Source organism: Cupressus sempervirens, chromosome 3 (genome assembly GCF_028749045.1).
Source record: "Cupressus sempervirens isolate cs-2001-9-10 chromosome 3, ASM2874904v1, whole genome shotgun sequence".
In the NCBI taxonomy this organism is placed as follows: Eukaryota; Viridiplantae; Streptophyta; class Pinopsida; order Cupressales; family Cupressaceae; genus Cupressus; species Cupressus sempervirens.
In genome coordinates, this window is record NC_143120.1 from 553,252,268 (window position 1) to 553,274,066 (window position 21,799).

The window sequence follows — 21,799 nt, forward strand, 5'->3', positions numbered from 1 at the left end:
GTTACACATGAGCAAATCTCTTTCAGCTTCAGTACATTCTTCAAGTTTGCTTTTTCAAGTTCGTTTTCTTCCACAATAGTCTTCTCATTTTTCGTAATTATCCAATATCCTGGACCCATGCATAGTAGATGTGTTTTCATTTTCTCTTTCCAGTTGTCATAGTTAACTCCATCAAACTTAGGACTTCCTTTTTTGAAATGACCCGCCATTGATCTCCTTAAGTGGTTAAGCTTTTCCTTCAAGAACCTGAGGCTTTGATACCAATTGTTAGAAAGTAAAGTCCACCAAAATAACTGAGAGGGGGGGGGGGAACGAATCAGTTATCGGATCAATAAAACTTTTATCAACCTTATTAAATCTTAAACATGTGATCAATACCAACAATAACCATAAGAGGATACACATACACAATAACACTAGATATATTAAGTAGGGAAACCCTTGATTAGAGGGAAAAGCTTGGTGGGGATGGTATCCACAAAATGATGTACTAATATATAAGTTCTTTGTAAGAGGATGGACTTTGTTAGGAGCCAGTGAAATACATTCAGTACATATCAGTCCCATTTAGGAGACTTTGAATCAGTGTTAGGAGATTCCAACCCTGTTAGGAGTTGTAGAAGGCAAATGGACCCACTATTGAAATAGCTTCAGGGGAAAGACCACCAAACTCACTATCCAACTGGCCTCTGCTTTTTTCCATTAAGAATAATAGAAATACAATTGATTTCAGCAACTCAAACTCTTGCTTTGTCTTCTTATTGTGCCACTACCACACCAGAACACTTCTCAGATCTCAGTAACAAATCTGCAAACTCACATCACAATGATCCCTTTGATCGCTTACTCACATTTACCAATCTCTTGAAATCTAATATAGTTTGCTTAGTTAGAACTAGAAACATAGTTTGATCTGGGAACTATATTCAGTCCTTTCGTCAATATTGTGTATTGGCTGGCCTAGTAGGGAATGGGAGACTAGAATAGAAGACTGAATTTGGAGGATTACTTTCCTTGTAGGAGAATATTTGGTGTTCTTGACTATATCTTTGTTCATATCTACCTGTTTACGTATTTTCTATGGCAAAGAAGAATCAACAACCAAAGTCGTAGAAAAATGCGAGAACAAAAGTACATGGCCTTCGTTAATGGTGAGGGTAAACACATTTACCTTAGCGGTGAAGTGATATGGTTGTGTAGACAATCTATGTGTTCCGCAAGAAGACGAGAAGCAATCTAACCCAGTCAACAGCTATTGTGTGCGGAATAAGACAAGGAGTTTGTCTTTATCATACTGGGTGGCTAACCTAATCATGTTAGAGTATCTTTGGGTGCAGCATCATACATAAAGGCAAAGAATTATTATTACGAGGCACAAATGTAATACTGGAGCAAAGCAAAACCATTTCAAATCTGGAAAAGTCCATGTACAAATTAGAATGTTAGCCAAAATGGAAGAATTGAAGACACAAACAGCAACCGCCAGGTCCCCATTTGAATATTGTATTATTTTCCAATTCTGTGGTAATCAATTGTGTAAAGGATTTAAATGCAGATGTTTTAAACATAATTCAAATGTTTTCTATCATTTGGACACTTTCTAGTTTAATTTATTAAATCCAAATGAATTAATAAAAGAGCAGTATCAATGTTTAGAATTTACAATTGTACTGAGAATATTTACAATATTTTACCAAGGTTTACTTTCAGATTAGTCAAGAACTTTTCATTGGTATCAAAACGTTTTTGCCTACTTGCTTGTGGGGTAAATTACATAGGTCAAACATATGCAGAAAGGACATTATAATTTCTGTAATACCCGAGTCAGACAAAACAAGGATCCTAACACTCTAGCAGAGTCACCTAGTTCACCTATACAGGTTGTTATTGAAGATAGTCATACAGAAGCAGACAAAGAAATAATTTTTGAACAAAATAATATGGGGGAAGCGAAAGATACTAGGGATCTTATAGCAGCATTACTTAGGAGCCAACATGATATGCATAACAATGTTAATCATATGACTAATTGGATGACTCAGTTTATGGCCCACAATCTTAATCAAAATCAAAATAATGCAAGGAGAAATGGTGGTCGGGAGGATCATTTAGTAAATAACTTGCGTGAGGTTCTACAACCTCAAGGCCTTCCATGCCCACTTTCACCCCTCGGAATCCTCAACCTGGAAGAGAGCCCTCTATTATAGAATTACAAGAGTAAATATACCAGGATTGGTTACGGTCAGGGGATGAATTTAGATCATCAATGACTTTTAGAGGATACTTGGATCTCAGGATGAAACATAGGCCTAAAGAACAACTGGGTTATAATAATGAATTACGCAGAAAAATTGGTAAGATGTCCATTCCTTATTTTGATGGGTCAGGGAAAACAATGTCTAGATCTTGGGTGCAAAATCTCGATACATATTTTCGATTAAATCCTATGATGGAAGATGAAGCAATCAAATATACAACTTTGCATTTAGAAGGGGTGGCACACGAATGGTGACACCATAGGAAAATAACTTTGGGTCATAACCAGATTAGCACATATGCTACTTTCACCGAGAGACTCATAGACAGGTTTAAATCTAAGGACCATGAACTTCATCTTAAGGATTTTACCCCAACTCAAACAAACAGGGATAGTGGAACAATACATTTCTAAATTTGAGAAGTTAGCAGTCCTAGTAATTGAGATTATTGAAAGACGAAAAAAATGTTATATTCATTGATGGGTTATCTGATGCACTTAAAGGATGGGTCAAATCTCCAAATCCTCCATCTTTGCAGATTGCCATTAAAAAGGCAAGAGAATTAGAGCCTTCTTCTAAGGTTAAAACTTTTAACAAGGGGCCACCAAAATCAGATAATGATAGAAAGCCTTTCACGAATGACACACCTCCCAAAAATAAGTTGAATAAAGAGGAACGAGATAAACTTTGGAGAAAAAAGTTATGCTTAAATTGTAAAGAAGCCTGGGTTTCAGGTCATAGATGTTTGGGGAAGGGAACATACATTATATTGAGGTAGTATCAGACAATGAAGAAGAGGAAAATATAGATCCGAACCCAGAACCTAGTCTGAAGGCTGCCACAGAATGGCTCAGGAAAACAAACAAGGAAAATTTGTAATAGCATCCATGACAAGAACTACACATTATAATATTTTTAAGAGTAAGAGGAGTATTATAGGGTCAGCAGGTAGTTGTTATGTTGGATAGTGGATCTACACATAATTTCATTGATGCTCCACTAGTTAAGAAACGTGGTTTACATACAATGAAACATGAAGGATTTGATGTTCAGGCTGCAAGTGACACTAATTTAGTAAACACACACGAGGTTCCACAACTCGGTATTACTCTTGGTAATTATATAGTAACGAATGATTTTTATGTGGTTGGCTTGGCTAATACTAATGTTATTTTGGGAATTCAATGGATGGGGACTTTGGATAAGTATTTACAGAGTTTCAAACACATGGAGTTTTCTTTCAAGATTGATGGGCAAAAGGTAATTCTTAGGGGAATTTCAAATGGTGGACCAAGATTGTTTCTGCTAATAGGATGGAGGCTATTTTCCATCATGGTGATGTTGCCTGGTCAGCACAACAATGTTTTATCTCTACGAAGGTAACATGTTTTAATCTAAACATTATCAAGATGATTTGTTGCAGATTTTAGATTCACACAGTTTGGTTTTCAGTGATATTCCCCAAGAGTACTTCTGGATAGAGGTTTTGAACATACTATTGAACTAGAAAGGGCAAAACTAGTCATCACTACTCCATACAAACATCCTAGGCATTTAGAGATGAAATAGAAAAAGGCTATTAAGGAGTTTGTTAGATATGGGACATATTAGGTCCAACTTCAAAACATTTGCTTCATTTGTAGTGTTGGTTAAAAAGAAAGATGACACTCTATGCATTTATATAGATTATTGTGCCCTCGACAAAAAGTCCATAAAAATAGGAATTTGATTCCTCAAATTGATGAATTACATGGTGTTGTGTATTTTTCTAAAATTGATTTGAGGGCAGGGTATCGTTAGATTAAGTTAAGGGAATAGGATATTCATAAAACTGCTTTTTGTTATCATCATGCTCATTATGAATTTTTAGTCATACCTTTTGGATTGACAAATGCCTCAACAACATTTCAATCATGTATGAATCATATTTTTAATAAACAACTGAGGAATTTTTTTGCTAGTTTTTTTTAATGATATACTGATTTACAACAAGACTTGGGAGGAGCACTTGAAACATATTGCTGAGGTTTTGGGTATAATGCAATCACAACATCTCTATGCAAAAGCCTCTAAATGTAAATTTGGTATGACAAATTTTTTATATTTGGGTCACATGTATTGAAGTTGATGAAGGATCAATCCCACAGCTCCCAAGACTCACTTACATGCAAACACCTATTACAAAAGAGAGAAGCAAAAAGCTATGGAGGCAGAAATTGCCAGATCCATGGATGAAACATTCTTGATGAGCAAAAAGATAGATTGCTATTATCAAAACTGAATGAATCTCCAAATCATGTTTACAATGAGTGATCGTCTTTATAAAGGAGATCGAAACCCTAAAAAGGTCTAACCTAGGTTGCATGATAATAATAATTAATAAAAAAATTAATTATTATATGCTTAAAGTTTAGCTTAAGGAGACAAGATTTAATTAAAAAATATCTAATTGCTCTAACACCCGCCCTTAAGATAAACTTAGGGAGTAGCTAATAACCTAGAAACTACTATTGAAAGTAGATTTGGGTCTCGACAACAAGGCCTAATGAGGTACCCAAGCACAACCAAATCTCTAAAAAGAGAGAAAATAGAGAAAACCACATGGGAAAAACCTTACTCAAAAAAGAGATGGAAAACATGCTAAAAAGACTAGTGAAGGACTGAAAAAGCCTCCAAACTGGAGAATGTCCCAAAAGATAGGAATAAAAGATGATCATGAAGAACACCACTGAAGCATCTAGAAGTGACAAAGCTCTATCAAAAGTAACTGCTGATTTGAAGAACCTCCACTGAAATAGAACCTAACCAAGAAGAGAAGACTGTAATCTACATCAAATCAAGAGGCACACGAAGGCAAACAACTGGACTCGAAGATATAGATGGCATGAAACACCAAAGTCTAAAGAGCTGATCAATCGAACCAAGAAAGCATGAGAAACAACAAAAGACCCCCCTAAGGCAGCTAAGGTTGAGGTGATAGGCAACTGGAAAAGTGGTCTAAAAGAACTGCATGTCAAGGAACCATGATCAAGATGCACAAAAGAGTACATATGTGTGTCCTGAGGTGATTAATCTCAAACATGTCATGAGGCTAATGTCACGGAAGGGACACTCACTAGAGAAAGGAAGATGGTAAACAAAGGAAAAACGTCAACAACACATGGCACTTTAATCATGAGTCATGCATGTACAATAGGCACAAGACATGGTGAATCCCAAGAATACAATAATCTGCATGAGTTTCCTTAGATGACACTGCTCAAATCAGAAGGCAAAACAAGGCAAAACAACTAAAACGGAAATACAGATGCAATATGGCACTTTATCTCAATGTGTTTGCAAGAATGCATAGAAATGATGTCTAAATAAGACCAAAAGAGACATAAGATTAATACAATAGATAGTATAAGTCATGAAGAATCATCTGAAGCAACGAAATCGATTTTCGGACCTAAAACAACCAAGTTATCCACTAGAATGGAAAAATGCAGAAGACTACATAGAATGTGTATAGAGCAAAATATGGAAAAACAACCAGCATTACTGAAAAGAGGTCAGAAAGACCTTTCCTATGATATAAAGAATTTCCAAATCGGAAACCGGATGCTCAAGATGTCTCCTAGAGTGCAAAACTATACCCCTGACTTTGACAGTAGAAAAAGCCATCAAAAAAGCATCGAAACTGAAAACAAACTACACTATTGTGACGGGCTCGGAACTAGCTTTCCGACGATATCTCGTTTTCGAAAAACGGATTCTGTATGCCTGAGATATGAGCAAAAACGCAAAGGTAGGTCTAAATAGAGCTTGAGGAGGTGACAGGAACGTTGATGTAGTGTTGACATGGTGCTGACATCAGCAAGTGATCGAGCCCAAATTTGACAGTCAAACGGCTATTGAGGCAAAAAAAATCCCAAAAAAATCACCATTGCTGGAAAAAAATTCCACCTGTTGGAAACAAGATAGAGATGTTAGAAATTAGTGTTGCCGATAAAAGAGTCGGTGCTAGATTAAAAACCGGTGGCCAAAAACCTTCACACGTGTTAAAAACATATGGCAAAAGACATTTGGAACCGAAACCACTGTCATAGGTAAAACAAAAAATGTGTCAGCAAACCATTTGAGCTCATGGAATACCGCTAATGATAAAAAATCAAACCACCAAAAACATAAAAAAATCCACCATGCGAAGTTTGTGGATGACGTGGTACGTTAAAAGTTTGACTAAAAAAAGGGCCCACCACACTTTAACCAAAGGTACTTTTGCTGTTAGGAAAAAAATCCTGAAAAAAGGGGCGGTCATGAGCGACACAAATGGCGAGGGCCACCGTTCCTTCACCATTAAACGCGGCACCATTCCAAGAATGAGCCTCCAAAAAATCCATGTGCTGAAATGCATAAGTTAACCAGCGGTTCCACCTTTTTGTTCGGCCAAAATTGGGGCCCATTAATGATGTGGATCAATTTGCATGGAGACCCACAAAGCACGCAGTTTCTAACATAGGCCCAACGGTGCAAATCCAAAAAAGAACTCACACTTTGAGTTCGTAAGGTCACCTCGTATTTGCAAAGAATACCAGTCACCAAATCATCCTCGTAAATCACTGATAAAAAAAATGCGAAGCCACAGATAATGCATACACCATGGAATCATTAGAGGACGTTGACATTTGATGCAGTTTAGCCAATTGATAGGGCCCGCACATCAAGGAGGGAGTTGAAAAATACCAAAAACAAGTATTCACCAAATGATCCTCAAACTTGTAAACCGTTGAGAAAGCAACCAAGTAGCATGAGCTGGACATCGTGCCATTAGACGACACAGAAAAATCGATGTGCTATGAGGATAAAAAACCATTAACGTCCACTGTGAGAAAAGCTTTCGCTTTCAAAAGAGGCACCAATCTGTGTGGACAAGGACATAGCCAATCATGCCTAAAACTCAGACATAACCATTGTTCGAATAGGACTAGAGATGATCATGCCTAAAAATAAGGCTCTAAAGACATTGACGTGAACCGCGTGGAGAGACTTTTTCAAAGAAGCTCCCAATATCGGCCTGAGATGTACACAAAGCCTTTGGTGGGATCTGAGCAAAAAACAGAGTGGGGCACAGTGGATGATGGTCTCCTGTGTAGAGAGTCCAAACAAAAAAAAATGCATTACTTCTAAAAACTGAGGAACCCGTCAAAAAAGGCTGAGTCACATGAGCCTTGATGCAGGGACCACTGACTGGCGTAGCTGCGTGTACAAGCATGGACACTAGCACCATATTTCAACTACTCAAATTCCGCTCGTAGAATAAAAAGAATGCGTGCAATCCAAACAAAACCGAAATTGCCAAAATTGGATGAGTGCATTGGATGTTGCGTAGGGTTTTTTAAAACAAGTGGGGTCCAAACTTTTTGAAACAAACTCAAAAAGTGCCCTTCAAGATAGCCAATGGGTTCAATTTACACGCAGACCCAAAAACTTTCCTGTTTCACCAAAAAACCCTCACCAATGAGCATGGGCTCAATAAAGAGAGCCGCCAACACCCACAGGATCATGCTCATCATACACTTTTGCATGCACGTTTGAAAAAAAAAAAAATTTTGCAATCTATTTTTAACCACCAAAAAAAAATATACCTCGCCTTGGTTTGCATGCCCAAAACGACTTGGGTACAAAAAAAATTTGCCTAAGATTTTAATAGCGTCCAAAATGGATGTATTTTATATGGAATTAGGGGTTTTCGAGCTCTTTGAGTTCAATGATGATGTCTATTTTTGCTCAAAGTGCCTTGAAAAGCAATGACCCCCCAGATGCAATAAAAAAGTGTTGAAAGCTCTGATCTAAAAACTGATGCCAAATCTCTCAAGAACAAAACAGAGGCATGAAGATCTGGAGTTCTGATATCATGTTGAAGTTGATGAAAGATCAACCCCATAGCTCTCAAGAATCACGTGCATGCAAACACCTGTTACAGAAGAGAAGCAAAAAGCTATGGAGGCAGAAATTGTCAAATCCATAGACGAGACATTCTTGATGAGCAAAAAGATAGATTGCTATTATCAAAACAGTATGAATCTCCAAATCATGTTTACAATGAGAGATCGTCTTTATAAAGGAGATCGAAACCCAAAAAAGGTCTAACCTAGTTTGCATAATAATAATTAGTAAAAGAATTAATTATCACGTGCCTAAAGTTTAGCTTAAGTAGACTAGAGTTAATTAGAAAATATCTAATTACTCTAACAACATGATCAGTGATAAAGGTGTGCAAGTACATTAGGAGAAGATTAGAGCCATTTTGGATTGGTCACCTCCACAAAATCTTTCAGATCAAGAGGTTTCTTTGGCTTATGCAGTTATTACAAGAGATTCATTAGAGGTGATGGAGCCCAAAATTTAGAATTTTAGCCTCCATTTGCGTCCTTTGGATGATGCTTATTTCTACAGCAATAGTCTTATTTCTCTTATATTTCATCATTGTATCTTTGGCAGCCAAATAGATAAATAGAGCCTAGAGATTGAGGCTGAAAATAAAACAATTGATGGGAGTCGTTTGGTTTCTATATAATGATGTCTACTAAAGAATTTTCCTACAAGAGTAGCTAAAGTCTTTGATTACAGTATTAGCCTGTGCCTTTCTTGTCAATGTTTAGCAGGTGGTATCTATTACAATGCAGTTCTATTGAATCTGTTTAGATGAAAGCAACAAAATGTAAGAGAAATGCTTTTGTTGTCTATTTTGAGTACATAAAATAGGTATGATGAAAAGCTTTCAGACAAACACACTTAGCAAACATAGAGAGATTTTCTGCAACCTTTATCAGCATCCTCCTTGTGTAAGGATGTAAAAGCACAAATTGCATGAATTGTTAAAAACTTAAAGTGAATCACCTAACAGGAAAAATATGGAAGCCCTGGAAAGCTACTCTTTTATATGATCCTCTTGCTACAGGAAATACTACACTTAGGGCAGAGTATGAGTCACAATTGTTATAAGCTTGTGCTGGCAGTTATAAACATCCTGTACATTATTAATCTGAGATGTTTGAACAAAAGTATTTGCATCCCTCTGCCTGACTTGAAGGCAAGGCACTTTGTGTTTTAAGTATCTGGAATAAACTTTGGTGAGGCATGTGAAATTCAGAAGTGATCAAAGTATGTTCTAGTATATTTATGGGAAAATCATCAGACTTCTTGGTCTTTAATAGCATTGATTGGGCATGTGGTGTCAAACCATACATTGTTTGCATTTGCTGTATGTAACTGTGTGCAAAATGGAGTAACTAGAATTTGTGGAGCAAATATGGGATCTCTATCACGTGGATTAAAAAAATCACCCAAAGCAATCTATGTACAAAGTAAACATGGATGTGAATATGAAAGTAAGCATGAGCCTCGGTTGCTGAAGAATGGTCTTCCAAGAGATTTTAAAGTGTTTTGGTGTGATTCCGTCTATGCTCTTCATTCTACGAGCATTGAGATTTTAGTCTAGAGCCGTATGAAAAAGAGGAACATACTTGTGACTACATGATAAGTTTATATCTGACGTTGCTTTGTATTTATTGCAGATAAGGAAGAGGTGACTTGAGCAAGTACAGACAGATTGTTGTCTCCAGGCACCTGAGCAGAGGATGGAGAACTTGAACATACCAAAGGAGACTACTTGCGAACTAGGCACAGGAGAAGGAATGATGAGTTGCGATCTTTGGGTGACCACCTTGTTTTATGGTGCCATCAAATTTGAAGATACACACAAGAATTAAAAAGGTTGCACATGACTCCGTGGAGATAAAGGCTTAAGTCACACAAACCGCACATCACACAACTAGACAGGTGGATACGAAGGCTATGAAATTGACGAAGCATGCCAGTAGAACATGTGCGGCAAAAAAACAAGTGTTCAGGCATCCTATGGTTCATGAAGAAATACAAGAGTAAAACAAATATTTACATCCTTGGTGATGTGCAAGGATTTACTCAATTCAGTAGCGGTTGTTCGGCCCTATCCAATAAATTTAACAAAACAAATATATATCTCCAATAGTTGAGTCATATTATGATTCATTAGAATAATTAAGCTCACAACCTTATTAGAAGGTAGTTGTGATTAGCATGTGTGGAGAGATGTGCCGGTTCATATTAGCACCCTTTCATGTTTATAAACATGAGATGTAAAAGACACAAAAGAACAATTCATATTTTTATTTTATTCTATGCGCTATGACGTATTATATTCTTTTATTGGTGGGGAAATGAAGTCTTGAACAAAGCCCGTGGATTGAATTACGGAGCAAATTTATATGCAATTCCAGAATTGAAATGTAGCAAATAGATCATTTGTAAGAGTGTCTTTATTGCAATTTTATTTCCGGCATAGTTATTTGTTTTAAATTTTGGAGTTTTAAATTATTACTATGCCCTTTATAAATGTTTTTTATTAATTTCTGTAAATATTTTAATATTCGAATAAGTGGATTGGGTCATTATTGAATTTTAAATTTGATAAAAATAAATATTGTGAAATATTTAATTATTTTCGTATTTATGTCTAGTTTGTCTCCGCAAGAGTAAAGTGCATCCTAGACTAGTTTAAAATTGCATTCATATAATTGATCTGTCGCTTCGGAATTATTAAAATGATTTATAGTTTAAATATATTGAACTTTATAAAGCTGTACGTTTCAACTTATAATATTGACTCTGATTGCCCATTTAATTAAGCACTGGTCTTTTACTCTTGATTCATAATCCATATGTTGGCAATTGTTTCATTTCTTTCCATTGAGAAATTAATATATTCATTTGTTGCATTCATTCTTTATTTAAACATTATCAAATTCATTTATTATTCTCATTTCACAATCTGTAAGTTTGAAGCTTTCTATAATTCTTGCCATTTTGAAAGCTTTCATTATATTCTTGTTCTAACCAATCTGCTATAAGCATCTTGGATTTGAGTGTTTTGTCCAGGATCAGTTATACCCACCTTGGTTTTGCAGAGCCAGAAGTGCAGGGAACTCGAACCACATTGTGCAGTTCTATGAAGTTGGCCTTAACCAGTTGGATATCCCAGCATCGAGCAGGCAAGGCTCATAGGATTTCAATCTGTGGTTTTGGGAACCGACAAGAGGATTTTCACAGCTTGGAGCACCATTGATAGATCTTACAAAAAAGGGGGCATTCAAGTGGATTGCGGAAGCACAACAAGTATTTGATAAACTTAAGGAGGTGATGAGTTCTTGCCCAATGCTTGCTTTCAGATTTGAATCAGCCTTTTGTATTAGAATGCGATGCATCAGGCGAGGGAATAGGAGCAGTGTTAATGCAAAATAAGCATCCTACAGCTTATGAGAGCAAGAAACTCAATAGTGCTGAAAAGTTGTATTCAATATATGATAAAGAAATGTTGGCACTAATGCATACACTGGCTAAATTTAGATAGTATTTAGTTGGTGGTAGATTTGTAGTTAGAACTAATCATAATAGTTTAAAATATTTCTTGGGACAAAAAGATTTGAATGACAGACAACAGACATGGATCAATAAGGTCCAATCTTATGATTTTAAAATTTAATATGTTAAAGAAAAGAACAATGTGGTTGTTGATCCATTATCTAGGAAACCCAAAATAAATGCCATGTCACGAGTACTAGCTGATTGGATACCTCTATTATTAGTGGAATATTCTAAGCATGCATTTGCTTGTGGTTTGCTGGATGGGAATGTTCAAGATGATAGATACTCTTGTAAATGATAGTATTTACTACAAATATAGAAATTTTTTGGCACCAAGGTCTAAATTAAAATTGAGAAGCATGCAGGCAGTTCATGATTTACCCTTGGTAGAATATCCAGGAAATCTGAAAACTTATAGGCAAATCTGTGAACAATTCACATGGAAAGAGCTCAAGGGAGATGTGTTTCCATATGCCAAGGAATGCATTACCTGTCAGTAGAATAAATCCGAACACACATATCCCTACAGAGTTTACGACTGTAGAACTATTTTTGGAGGAAGTTTCCCACTTACATGGTTTACCAAAGAATATAATCAGTGATTGAGACTGTAGGTTCCTAAGCAACTTTTGGGAGGAATTGTTTAGGTTAACAAGTACAGAGTTGAATAACAACATTAGCTATCACTCACAAACAAATGGTTAGACTTAAATTCTAAGCAAATCGATTGATGGTACCTCCACAATTATGTTGTTGGACACCAAAAAACTTGGGTTTGATGGTTACATTTGGGAGAATATTGTTACAATACAACCTATCATATGTCCATTGGTAATGACTACATTTAAAACTTTGTATAGGTATGATGCTTTATCTTTTGTTGATCTTGCTTTTGTTCACAGTATTGTGCCCAAGTCATAGGATTGGCTTCAGGAATGTCGAGATATTTTAAAGGCACTTTAGGAAAACTTGCAAGCCGCACATAATCAACAAAAACTTAATGTCGACAGGAAATGTATTGGCCACAGTTTTTGAAGGAGAATTGGTGTATCTTAGGTTGCAGCCATATTGACAATCTTCGCTCAAATGCAGTGGAGCTGAAAAATTGAAGCCTTGCTTCTATAGACCTTATCAGGTTGTCAGGGAAAATCGGTACAATCACTTATGAACTGAATTTATCGGAAGGTAGTTGTATACATAATGTTGTCTCAAGAAGGCATTAGGCAAACAGGTGACAGTATCAGAAGAATTACCACACCCTTGGATTTCGAGGGAAAATTGGAAATCATACTTGAAAAAATTCTAGATATACAAGAAAGGCATTTGCGTAGTCGGTCCATCAAGGAATATCTAGTACAATGGAAGAATTTGCCAATGGATGATGCTACATGGAAAGGCGAACAAGTGCTACAACATCCGAATTTACAGTTGCTTGTGGGAAAGCAACTTGGGGAGGGGAGATTTGTAATGTTCCTCTTCTAGGATTGTTTTTTTAGAGACTATAAATTATGTATATGTATATATATAATAAATAAGTAATTATTTAATATTTTGTCGAAATAATTTAGAGCTCATTAAATAATTACTAAAAACTAAATATTGATAATTTAATTAATGGTTATTAGACAATTGTTAATGAAAGAAGCATTTTCAGTTGTGCACAAGAATGAATGTTTAAATGCCTTGTCAAGAATGAGAGGAGAGAGGCATTGGAAATGGAATGAAATCTATCAGAACTAGAAACATAGTTCGATCTGGGAACTATATTCACTCCTTGCATCAGTATCATGTATTGGCTGGCCTAGTGGAGAATAGAAGACTGAATTTGGAGGATTACTTTCCTTGTACAAGAATATTTGGTGTTCTTGACTATATCTTTGTTCATATCTACCTGTTCGCATATTTTCTATGGTAATGAAGAATCAAGAGCCGAAGTCATAGAAAAATGCAAAAATAGAAGTATGTGGCCTTCTGTTAATGATGAGGGTAAACACATTTACCTTTGTGGTGAAGTGATATTGTTGCGTAGATGATCTATGTGTTCTGCAAGAAGACAAGAAGCAGCCTAACCCAGTCAGCGACTATTGTGTGCGGAATAAGACAAGGAGTTTGTCTTTATCATACTTGGTGGCTAACCTAATCACATTAGAGTATCCATTATTACAAGTGAAAATGTAATACTGGAGCACGAGAAGACCATTTCGAATTTGGAAAAGTCCATGTACAAATTGGAATGTCAACCAAATTGGAAGAATTGAAGACACAGACAAAAATTGTGAGGTGCCTATTTTAATATTATTCCAGTTTTGTGGTAGTCAATTATGTAAAAGATTTAAATTCAGATGCTGTAAACAAAATTCAAATATTGTATATGATTTGGACACTGTTCCAGTTTAATTAATGAAATCCAAACAAATTAATCAAAGAGCAGTATCAATGTTCAAAATTTGCAATTGCACTTGGGATATTTGCAATATTTTACTAAGGTTTACCTTCAGAATAGTCAAGAACTTTACAATATAGCAAATGTTAAGTTATAATACATTTGATATTCTGTAATACTAGATGGTTGCCATCAATATTTTGATGTATTTGCACAATCCATTGAATAAGTAGAAAGTATTGTATATGCACATCCCACTAAATAACTTGAAGTGTTGTATTTTCTCACCTCATTAAACAGTAGAAAGTAGTGTATTTGCTCACCGTATTGAAAAAGTAGAAGTTTTCTATTTACTCTATTAAATAAGTGAGAAATGATTATGCTTGTCGTAATTGCACAGTCTACTGAATAAGAAAATTGTTCTCTTTTCAATTCTTGCAAATCACACTCCACTGACGAGAGCTACTTTTTGCTTTAAATTTAATTATTAAATAATTTCCCTTTGACCACCTAATTAGCCTATGATTCTTTTTTGGAAATAGGCTAAAGTTCTTCAATAATTTTATGCTAGAGAAGGGAACATGAGAATGAAGGAGGTGAATTTGCAACCTCAGTGATTGCATTAGTGTTATGGGACTTGGACTTGCCTCTGACTTGGAAAGTCAAAATTGGGCTCAAACTCAGCCTCAATGACCAGACTCGGCCAGGACTTGGAAAATCGAAAAACCCATGAAATTAAAAGTTTTTTAGGGATTTAATAAAGATTTTTGCATGCTTCATTTTGTCAATTAGCATCAAATACACAATATTTGAGATAAGTAGGAGCTACTTAACACTCATACACAATTTTGCATAGATCACATAAGTATTAAAGCAAATTTTAGAAGGAAAAAAACTGAATAACATAATATAAAGTTAAACATAGTGTCACTGTCAAATGTCTACAATATAAGAAATCCATGGAATCAAAAGTTCAAAACATATATCAAAACATCAGCTAGAGTGCAGAAGACTAAGGCTCATAGTAGCCTATGCCCTCCTATGAATATGCCTAAGTCATGGAAGACTCTAGAGCCACCCTCTCTCCTTGCGTTCGAGGTTGAACCTCAGGGGCATCCTCATCCTCATCCACACCCACATAATCTTCATCATCCAACTCGAATCCATTACTTCTAGCCTCAGGGTCTTGCACTCGGTCTCCTTGCACTGTAGCCTCCTCAACTGCCATCGTTACTGCCTTTGTCTCCCAATCCACCTAATCAACCCACTCCACGTCTTCATCACTAAAGACAGGACCAACAATCTTTGTTTTCCACTCTACATGTAGATCAACAATCAATGATATATCAGTGCCTTGGATCTGTCTATGGAGAAAGTGAAGGTTGTAGTGAACAAACTACAAAGACAAGATCATTCAATTTTTGCACAAACAATGGAAATGCATGTAAGTTTGTAGAAGCCTCCTCCAATGCTTCCTTTAGCTCCTCTCAATACTTAAGTGCAAGCTACAAAGTTGCACAAACAATCAACAATTGAAATGAGAGAGCCAACCAGTTTGCTAATTTCTCTCTCAAAATCTAATACTCTTCTCTAACTCTTTTCTCTCTATCACAAGCATTAGAAAACGAAGGAATGACCTTTTTAGGTAAAATAGTTGTTATACAAAGCACAAACAATTCATTTAACCCTTTAATTCATTATTATTTGCACTTTATGAGTCATGCTGCCAGAGAGAGTCCAGAGCTCAGGACATTGCGAGTCAGGAGAGTCCTTGGACTCGGCGAGTCCATGCTAACTCTACCAAAGTCCGAGTCGAGAGGCCATTTGCATCGGAAATGTGAACTTTGGCTTAAACTCGCAGAGTCCCCTAACTATGGATTGCATAACCTTTTGTTAATGTAGGAGGTAAACTACCTTGACTATTGTGTAATCTCACCTACAATTGCTTAACCTCCCACATGGCTTTATATTTTCCTTGATGATTATGTAGGTAGTTGATTCTTGGAACTAGTGACTCATTTTGTCCTTAACGGTTGGCAAATGAATGAAAACTGTTTTCTCCCCTCCATGGCTATTCATTGGGAAATACTCCTTTTTGAGACGAGGGATATAAAAACAAGCTGGAGACATCTCACAAAGGTTGGCACTTGGACCATTCTTCATGTATTATTCATGTTTTTGGAACAAGCTATATAGATTAGGATTTTTGCGGAGTGGATTGATATAAAACTTGGTTGTTGCAAGCTCATTACTTGTCTTGGAGATATTTCTATACATGAATTATAGTGAAAAAAATAGCAGTTCATTCTTGTTGGAATTTTCACATATTAAGGGTTTCTCCATTGTAAGCTTAAAATAAGCTTAAAATGTTAGTTAATAAGGAATGGAGGGAAATGAAATTTTTTTTGACGTCCCCAGTTTTTAATTTTCAAATCAAGATTTTTAAAAAAAAAAAGAAAATTATCTGTGAGTACATCAATCCCAAATGCTTGTCTCCTTCCCTTGCTATGTGGCTGTTCAGCTCTGTGAATGGACGAGATTGAGGTAAAAATGATAAAAATAGCCAGTTTTTATGTTCTAAGAGTGTTGGGTGCAGCTACTGATGGACCTGAGAGTTTGAAGCCTAGGACTTGGCTTAGTCCTAGTCTTATTGCCCAGCTTAGAACCAACTCTCATCAGCTCCGATGTGAGACCAGGCGGTGGAAGAGGCCAAAAGAGCCTTTGGGACGAGAGAGTTTGCACATTTTGCAATTCTGGGAAGGTGGAAACCGAACAACACTTTATTTTAGAATGTGATGCATATAGGGACAGCAGGATCAAATTTGTGGATATTATATCTAACAACTCTTGGCACAACTTATTCAGCAAGGAGAACGTTGAACAATTGGGTGGGCTCATCATCAACTTGCACAAAAAGAGAACCAAATTACTTTAGTTGGTTTACTAGTGGGAAGACTGTCCCATAGGCTATGCTTAGCCTCATGGATACTAAAATTTAGTCTATCTATCTAGTGCTTGCTCTAGTGAACTTGGCTTGACCAATCTCAAAACTCACAATTTGGGAGAGTCCTGTCAAGTAGTTGACAATACCTCAAATCTTGTTCTCCTTTCCTTTTTTGCTGCTAATATATTTCTAACTACATTCTCTTACCAGCGATTTCTTCAACAATTTTTTAATGTGGGTTCATCTTATCTGGTAGATTAGTCTCTGAAACCAAATCCACGTGATGACTGATGCTCCCCATTTGTGGTCCCTCCTGGAAGATTCTGGAAATGCTTTCTACATACTCATTCACCAAATCCTTCATTTGACCTGGCATTTGGCTTGCCTTGTTTATCGTCACAACTGGCGTAGTTTAGTAATGAAATAAAGCATGATTTCTCTTTCTAGACTACTTACAAAACTGTTTTCTTGAAATAATTAGCATCTAAGACCTTTTCATTTCCTCTTTGGCTTTCAGTGGGTTAAGCTATTAAATGCCTTGTCATCATGAATGGCCTTTCAATCAAACTGTCACAGTCTACCTAGCAATACATGGCAGTTATGGCTTACATTGATTTTTCTCAATGTTTGTCTGATTTAATATTCAACATTAGTGATAATAATATTTTGTGCTGTTAATAACAGTAAAGGATCTGAAATATGACATCACGAGTCAACTGACATAGTTTAGTTCATCTGACTGTAAGATTAATGTGGCAAAGAATCTCTATTGCTAATATTAGACAGAAGAAATATACAAATAGTAACTTTTACCGAGAGCTTGAAGGAGGACTTATTTTCCTTACATGTCTATATGATAGATGGCATCTGGGTATGGTTGTTTTTCTCCATTACTTAAGCGTGGATGCATGCAAATTTTTAATGGTTGTATTTTTCACCAGTAAGCACCTTGAAATACAGATCCCCTTTAACATCTTTGATGTGGTACAAAGTCTACATTGAAGTTAATAGGAAAAGCTGTACAATAATTTACCCATTGCATAAAATCAATGCCACTGCAGGTGCAGGGCATAAAACATTATTATAACAGACAAGGGATTATTAGATCCTAGGACTTTAACCTATAACCTTCCAATCACTGTTGTTGTGCTTTACCACTGAGTTTCTGGCCCTATAGCCCCAGCCCAACTTTGCTTTGGATGTGCTTATTTCCAGTGGCCTCTGTTAAGCTACCTATAGAATGCTTGGGTCTCCTAGCCTAGCCTGGCTCTAATACCAGCCTGGCTCTAATACCATGTTGATCTTTTCATCTACTTTGAAAGATAGCACTTTGGTGACACACTGCTTGGTGCTGTTTTGCAAGAGTCTGTTTCAGGTTGTGGACCTCACGTGGCATCAATATTTCAATCAAAGGACTTCCACTAAAGTATATTTTTTGAGATCCCAAACCTACAAAACTAAACCACACAAACTTGCAGCAAACCATAACACAATGTAAAGAAACTCTTTCTGAATGATCTACATTCCCTTGACCTGTAGGATGCTCTTGCATCACCTTTCCCATTATATTAGGTTTTTGGTTTATCAAATATGAATGAATTGTATGAGTAGATTATTTGGGAATCCAAACCTACAAAACTAAAACCCTGCAAACTTGTACCACACCACAGCACAATGAAAATAAACTCTTTTTGACTGATCTAAAATCTCTTGACCTACTCTTGTATCACCTTTCCCATTACATTAGTTTTTTGGTTTATCAAATATAGATGAATTTTATTAGTAGATTATTTGGGATCCCAAATCTACAAAGCCAAAACCAAACACAAAACCACACAAACTTGCACCAAACCACAACGCAATGAAAATAAACTATTTTGAGTGATCTAAAATCACTGGACCTGTAGGATGCTCTTGCATCACCTTTCCCATTATATTTTATGAGCAGATTATATGGAATCCCAAATCTACAAAACTAAAACCACACAAAACCACAGACTTGCACCAAACCACAACACAATGAAAGTAAACTCTCTTGAGTGATCTAAAATCGCTTGACCTGTAGGATGCTTTTGCATCACCTTCCTCAGTATATTAGTTTTGGTTTATCAAATATGGATGAATTTTATGAATTGCTTTGTTGGTTACTATTAATTCTTCAGTAAAATCATCTGGTTATTTGTCGTTTCCAATGCAATGATTATATTATCTTTAATTTTGAGTACATGGTCAACAATGTAATTTGACTTCCAAGATCCTCTGGCCCCAGTCATGTGTCATGGGTATTCAGAATTCATCTCTTAGGAAATAAAACATGTTAATGCTATTGACATGTTTTAACAGATTTATCAATAATAAAGATGATGCTCTCAAACTTCGTAAATGCTTTGCTGGATTATGGAGCTTGCATTACAATGCAAAAATTATACAAGATGCAATTAAAAGGCCAGAAGCATTTGTTCTTAAGCCACAGCGTGAAGGAGGAGGTAAGTTACTTGTGATTTGATTTCACCTGATGATCTTTTGTGTGGAAGCTAGGTTAATGATGCTATGATACTTTTCGCAGTGTTTTAGGATTGAAAATTTGGAATCTCTTCTCCAGGAAACAATATATATGGTAAAGATGTAAAAGAAAAATTATTAGAGTTGGAGAAAAGTGGTGGTGACGGACTTGCTGCTTACATACTAATGCAAAGAATTTTTCCTCCAATTCGCACTTCATATCTTGTGCGGGATGGTAATTGTCAGCTAAACCAAACTGTGTCTGAACTTGGCATATTTGGTGCTTACTTAAGGTAATCAATTCTTTTTTCTGTTTTTATTTTTTAATGTTACTGGTGTGGTCGCAGAAAGCTAATAACATAGTTTTATGATATAAGGTATGAAAGTCCAATTGAAAATATAGTCTCTTGTATTAAGAACACTTTGGAGATGCAAAAACTTAGTATTATTTATGCAACCTGAAAACTATTTGCCTCACACAAATATTTGCAGGAACAAAGAAAATGTGCTAATAAATGACCAAAGTGGTTATCTTATGAGAACAAAAGTTTCCTCTTCGGATGAGGGTGGCGTTGCTGCGGGCTTTGCTGTTCTGGATAGTATATATCTAACTTGAGACAGCCAACAATCATACCAAAATATCATGGTAATAAATAGCATTCCAGCAATTGGTTAGCTATTTAAGGAAAAGAAAACATGTACTTGAGCTTGAATGTGGATTTATTATGTCCATTTATTGACTTGACAGTTCACAGGCTTCACCAGCAACTAGAATTTGCAATTGAGCCCACCTTTATAAATTAGGGAAAGTAGTTGTATGTACTTAGCTACTGAATATCATTGATGAATGTATTGCTCCAACATATTTTTTAAATGCAGGGATTGTCTTTTTTCTTATATACATACAAGGGTTCAGAATCATGGTTTGTCATAAATACAAAAGCTGTGTTTTTTCTTCTTTTTGTGAATGTTTTTGGGTGCATGGTTACATTAAATCCCATAATGTACTGGATGGAGTAACTACATGCATTCTAGTTGATTGTACATGCATTGTCCTTATTAGTCCCTGCTAATGTTTTCACTTGTCTTTTATAATTAATTTTTATAACCAAAATTACTCAATGAATAAAGTTAAGGAACAGTTTTATTTTTAAATTAATATTTAGTCCTTAATTACCCTTTTTTGATTGGCTTGTGTTAATTTCCCTACGGGTGTTATTTTGTTTTTAATTCAAAAAATATTCAATTTCTGGATGTATCGCTGTCCATGGAAGAGGTTCACAGCATGGCAGAAGTCGTGTGGCACAATCTGCAAGTGCTGGATGCATCCGATGTTGCCAAAACACATGGGAAGGATCTATTACTGTGATACAAACAACACAAAACCCAGATCTTCCCCACCAAATGTCTCAGCCGTAGTAAACGGAGTGGCCCTATGCGGAACCCTAACCGGGCTACACATCATCCTTGAAAACATAGCGGCAAGAAATTTGAGGAGAAAATGTTTGGATTTTCAAAGTAGTGATGTAGATTCATTAATCGTAACAGATTAATTAATCAGAATTAATTTAACCAGACTGCACATCATCCTGGAAAAAATAGCGACAGAAAATATGAGGAGAAAATGTTCGTTTTCAAAGTAAGAGAAATATTTTTAAAAGAAAAAAGCTCTGTATCTTTGGGGGCAGCACAAATATTGCTCACATAGATAGAATTGAGCCTCCAAAATAACGGAAAAAGGAGTCCACCTACAAGAGATGATTTTTTAAGGCTTTTGCAAATCATTATTCCTCCACCTATGAGGCAGTGGGAGGAAGCAGGCATCGAGGCAACAGGAAATTGGCTCCACATAGTGACTGAGCACTACTGAAGGAAGGTCGGGCCCACAGGCAACAGTCAACAGAGGAATACAAAAATAAAATAAAATACAAGACCTAGCATTAGAAGGCAAACTTCATTGGGTGTGTTTGCTTTATTTACTTGTCTCCTTTCACTTAATATATTTTATGTATCGGTATTGAAGAAGCAATATTAAATGAAGACTGGTTGACACAAACTGTGCTGATTCAATATCCTAAATCTTTCCAAGCTGGAAGGGCACCTGGCATTATTTTCACGCAGGGATCAGTCAAATGGAGTCAAAGGGAAAGTTAGCAGTGGTCTGTCATGGGTCAAACACAGGCATCTCAAAGGGCAATAGGGAATAAATTGTTTATCCAACCAAACCTAATGGATGGCACCAGTTTCAACAACAATTTTCAA

General features: G+C 36.1%; 1 protein-coding gene across 1 annotated transcript in view; it reads left to right on the forward strand.

Moving 5' to 3' along the window:
• GSH2 (glutathione synthetase 2) overlaps positions 1–20,495 on the forward strand; it is a 220,641-nt gene extending 200,146 nt beyond the window's left edge. The window contains exons 11-13 of the mRNA XM_089820872.1: positions 19,379–19,521; positions 19,638–19,830; positions 20,030–20,495. Coding sequence (XP_089676998.1) covers positions 19,379–19,521; positions 19,638–19,830; positions 20,030–20,153 — 460 coding nt within the window. The 3' untranslated portion in view covers positions 20,154–20,495. The remainder of the gene's footprint in view (positions 1–19,378; positions 19,522–19,637; positions 19,831–20,029) is intronic.
• Positions 20,496–21,799: the final 1,304 nt, after the last annotated feature.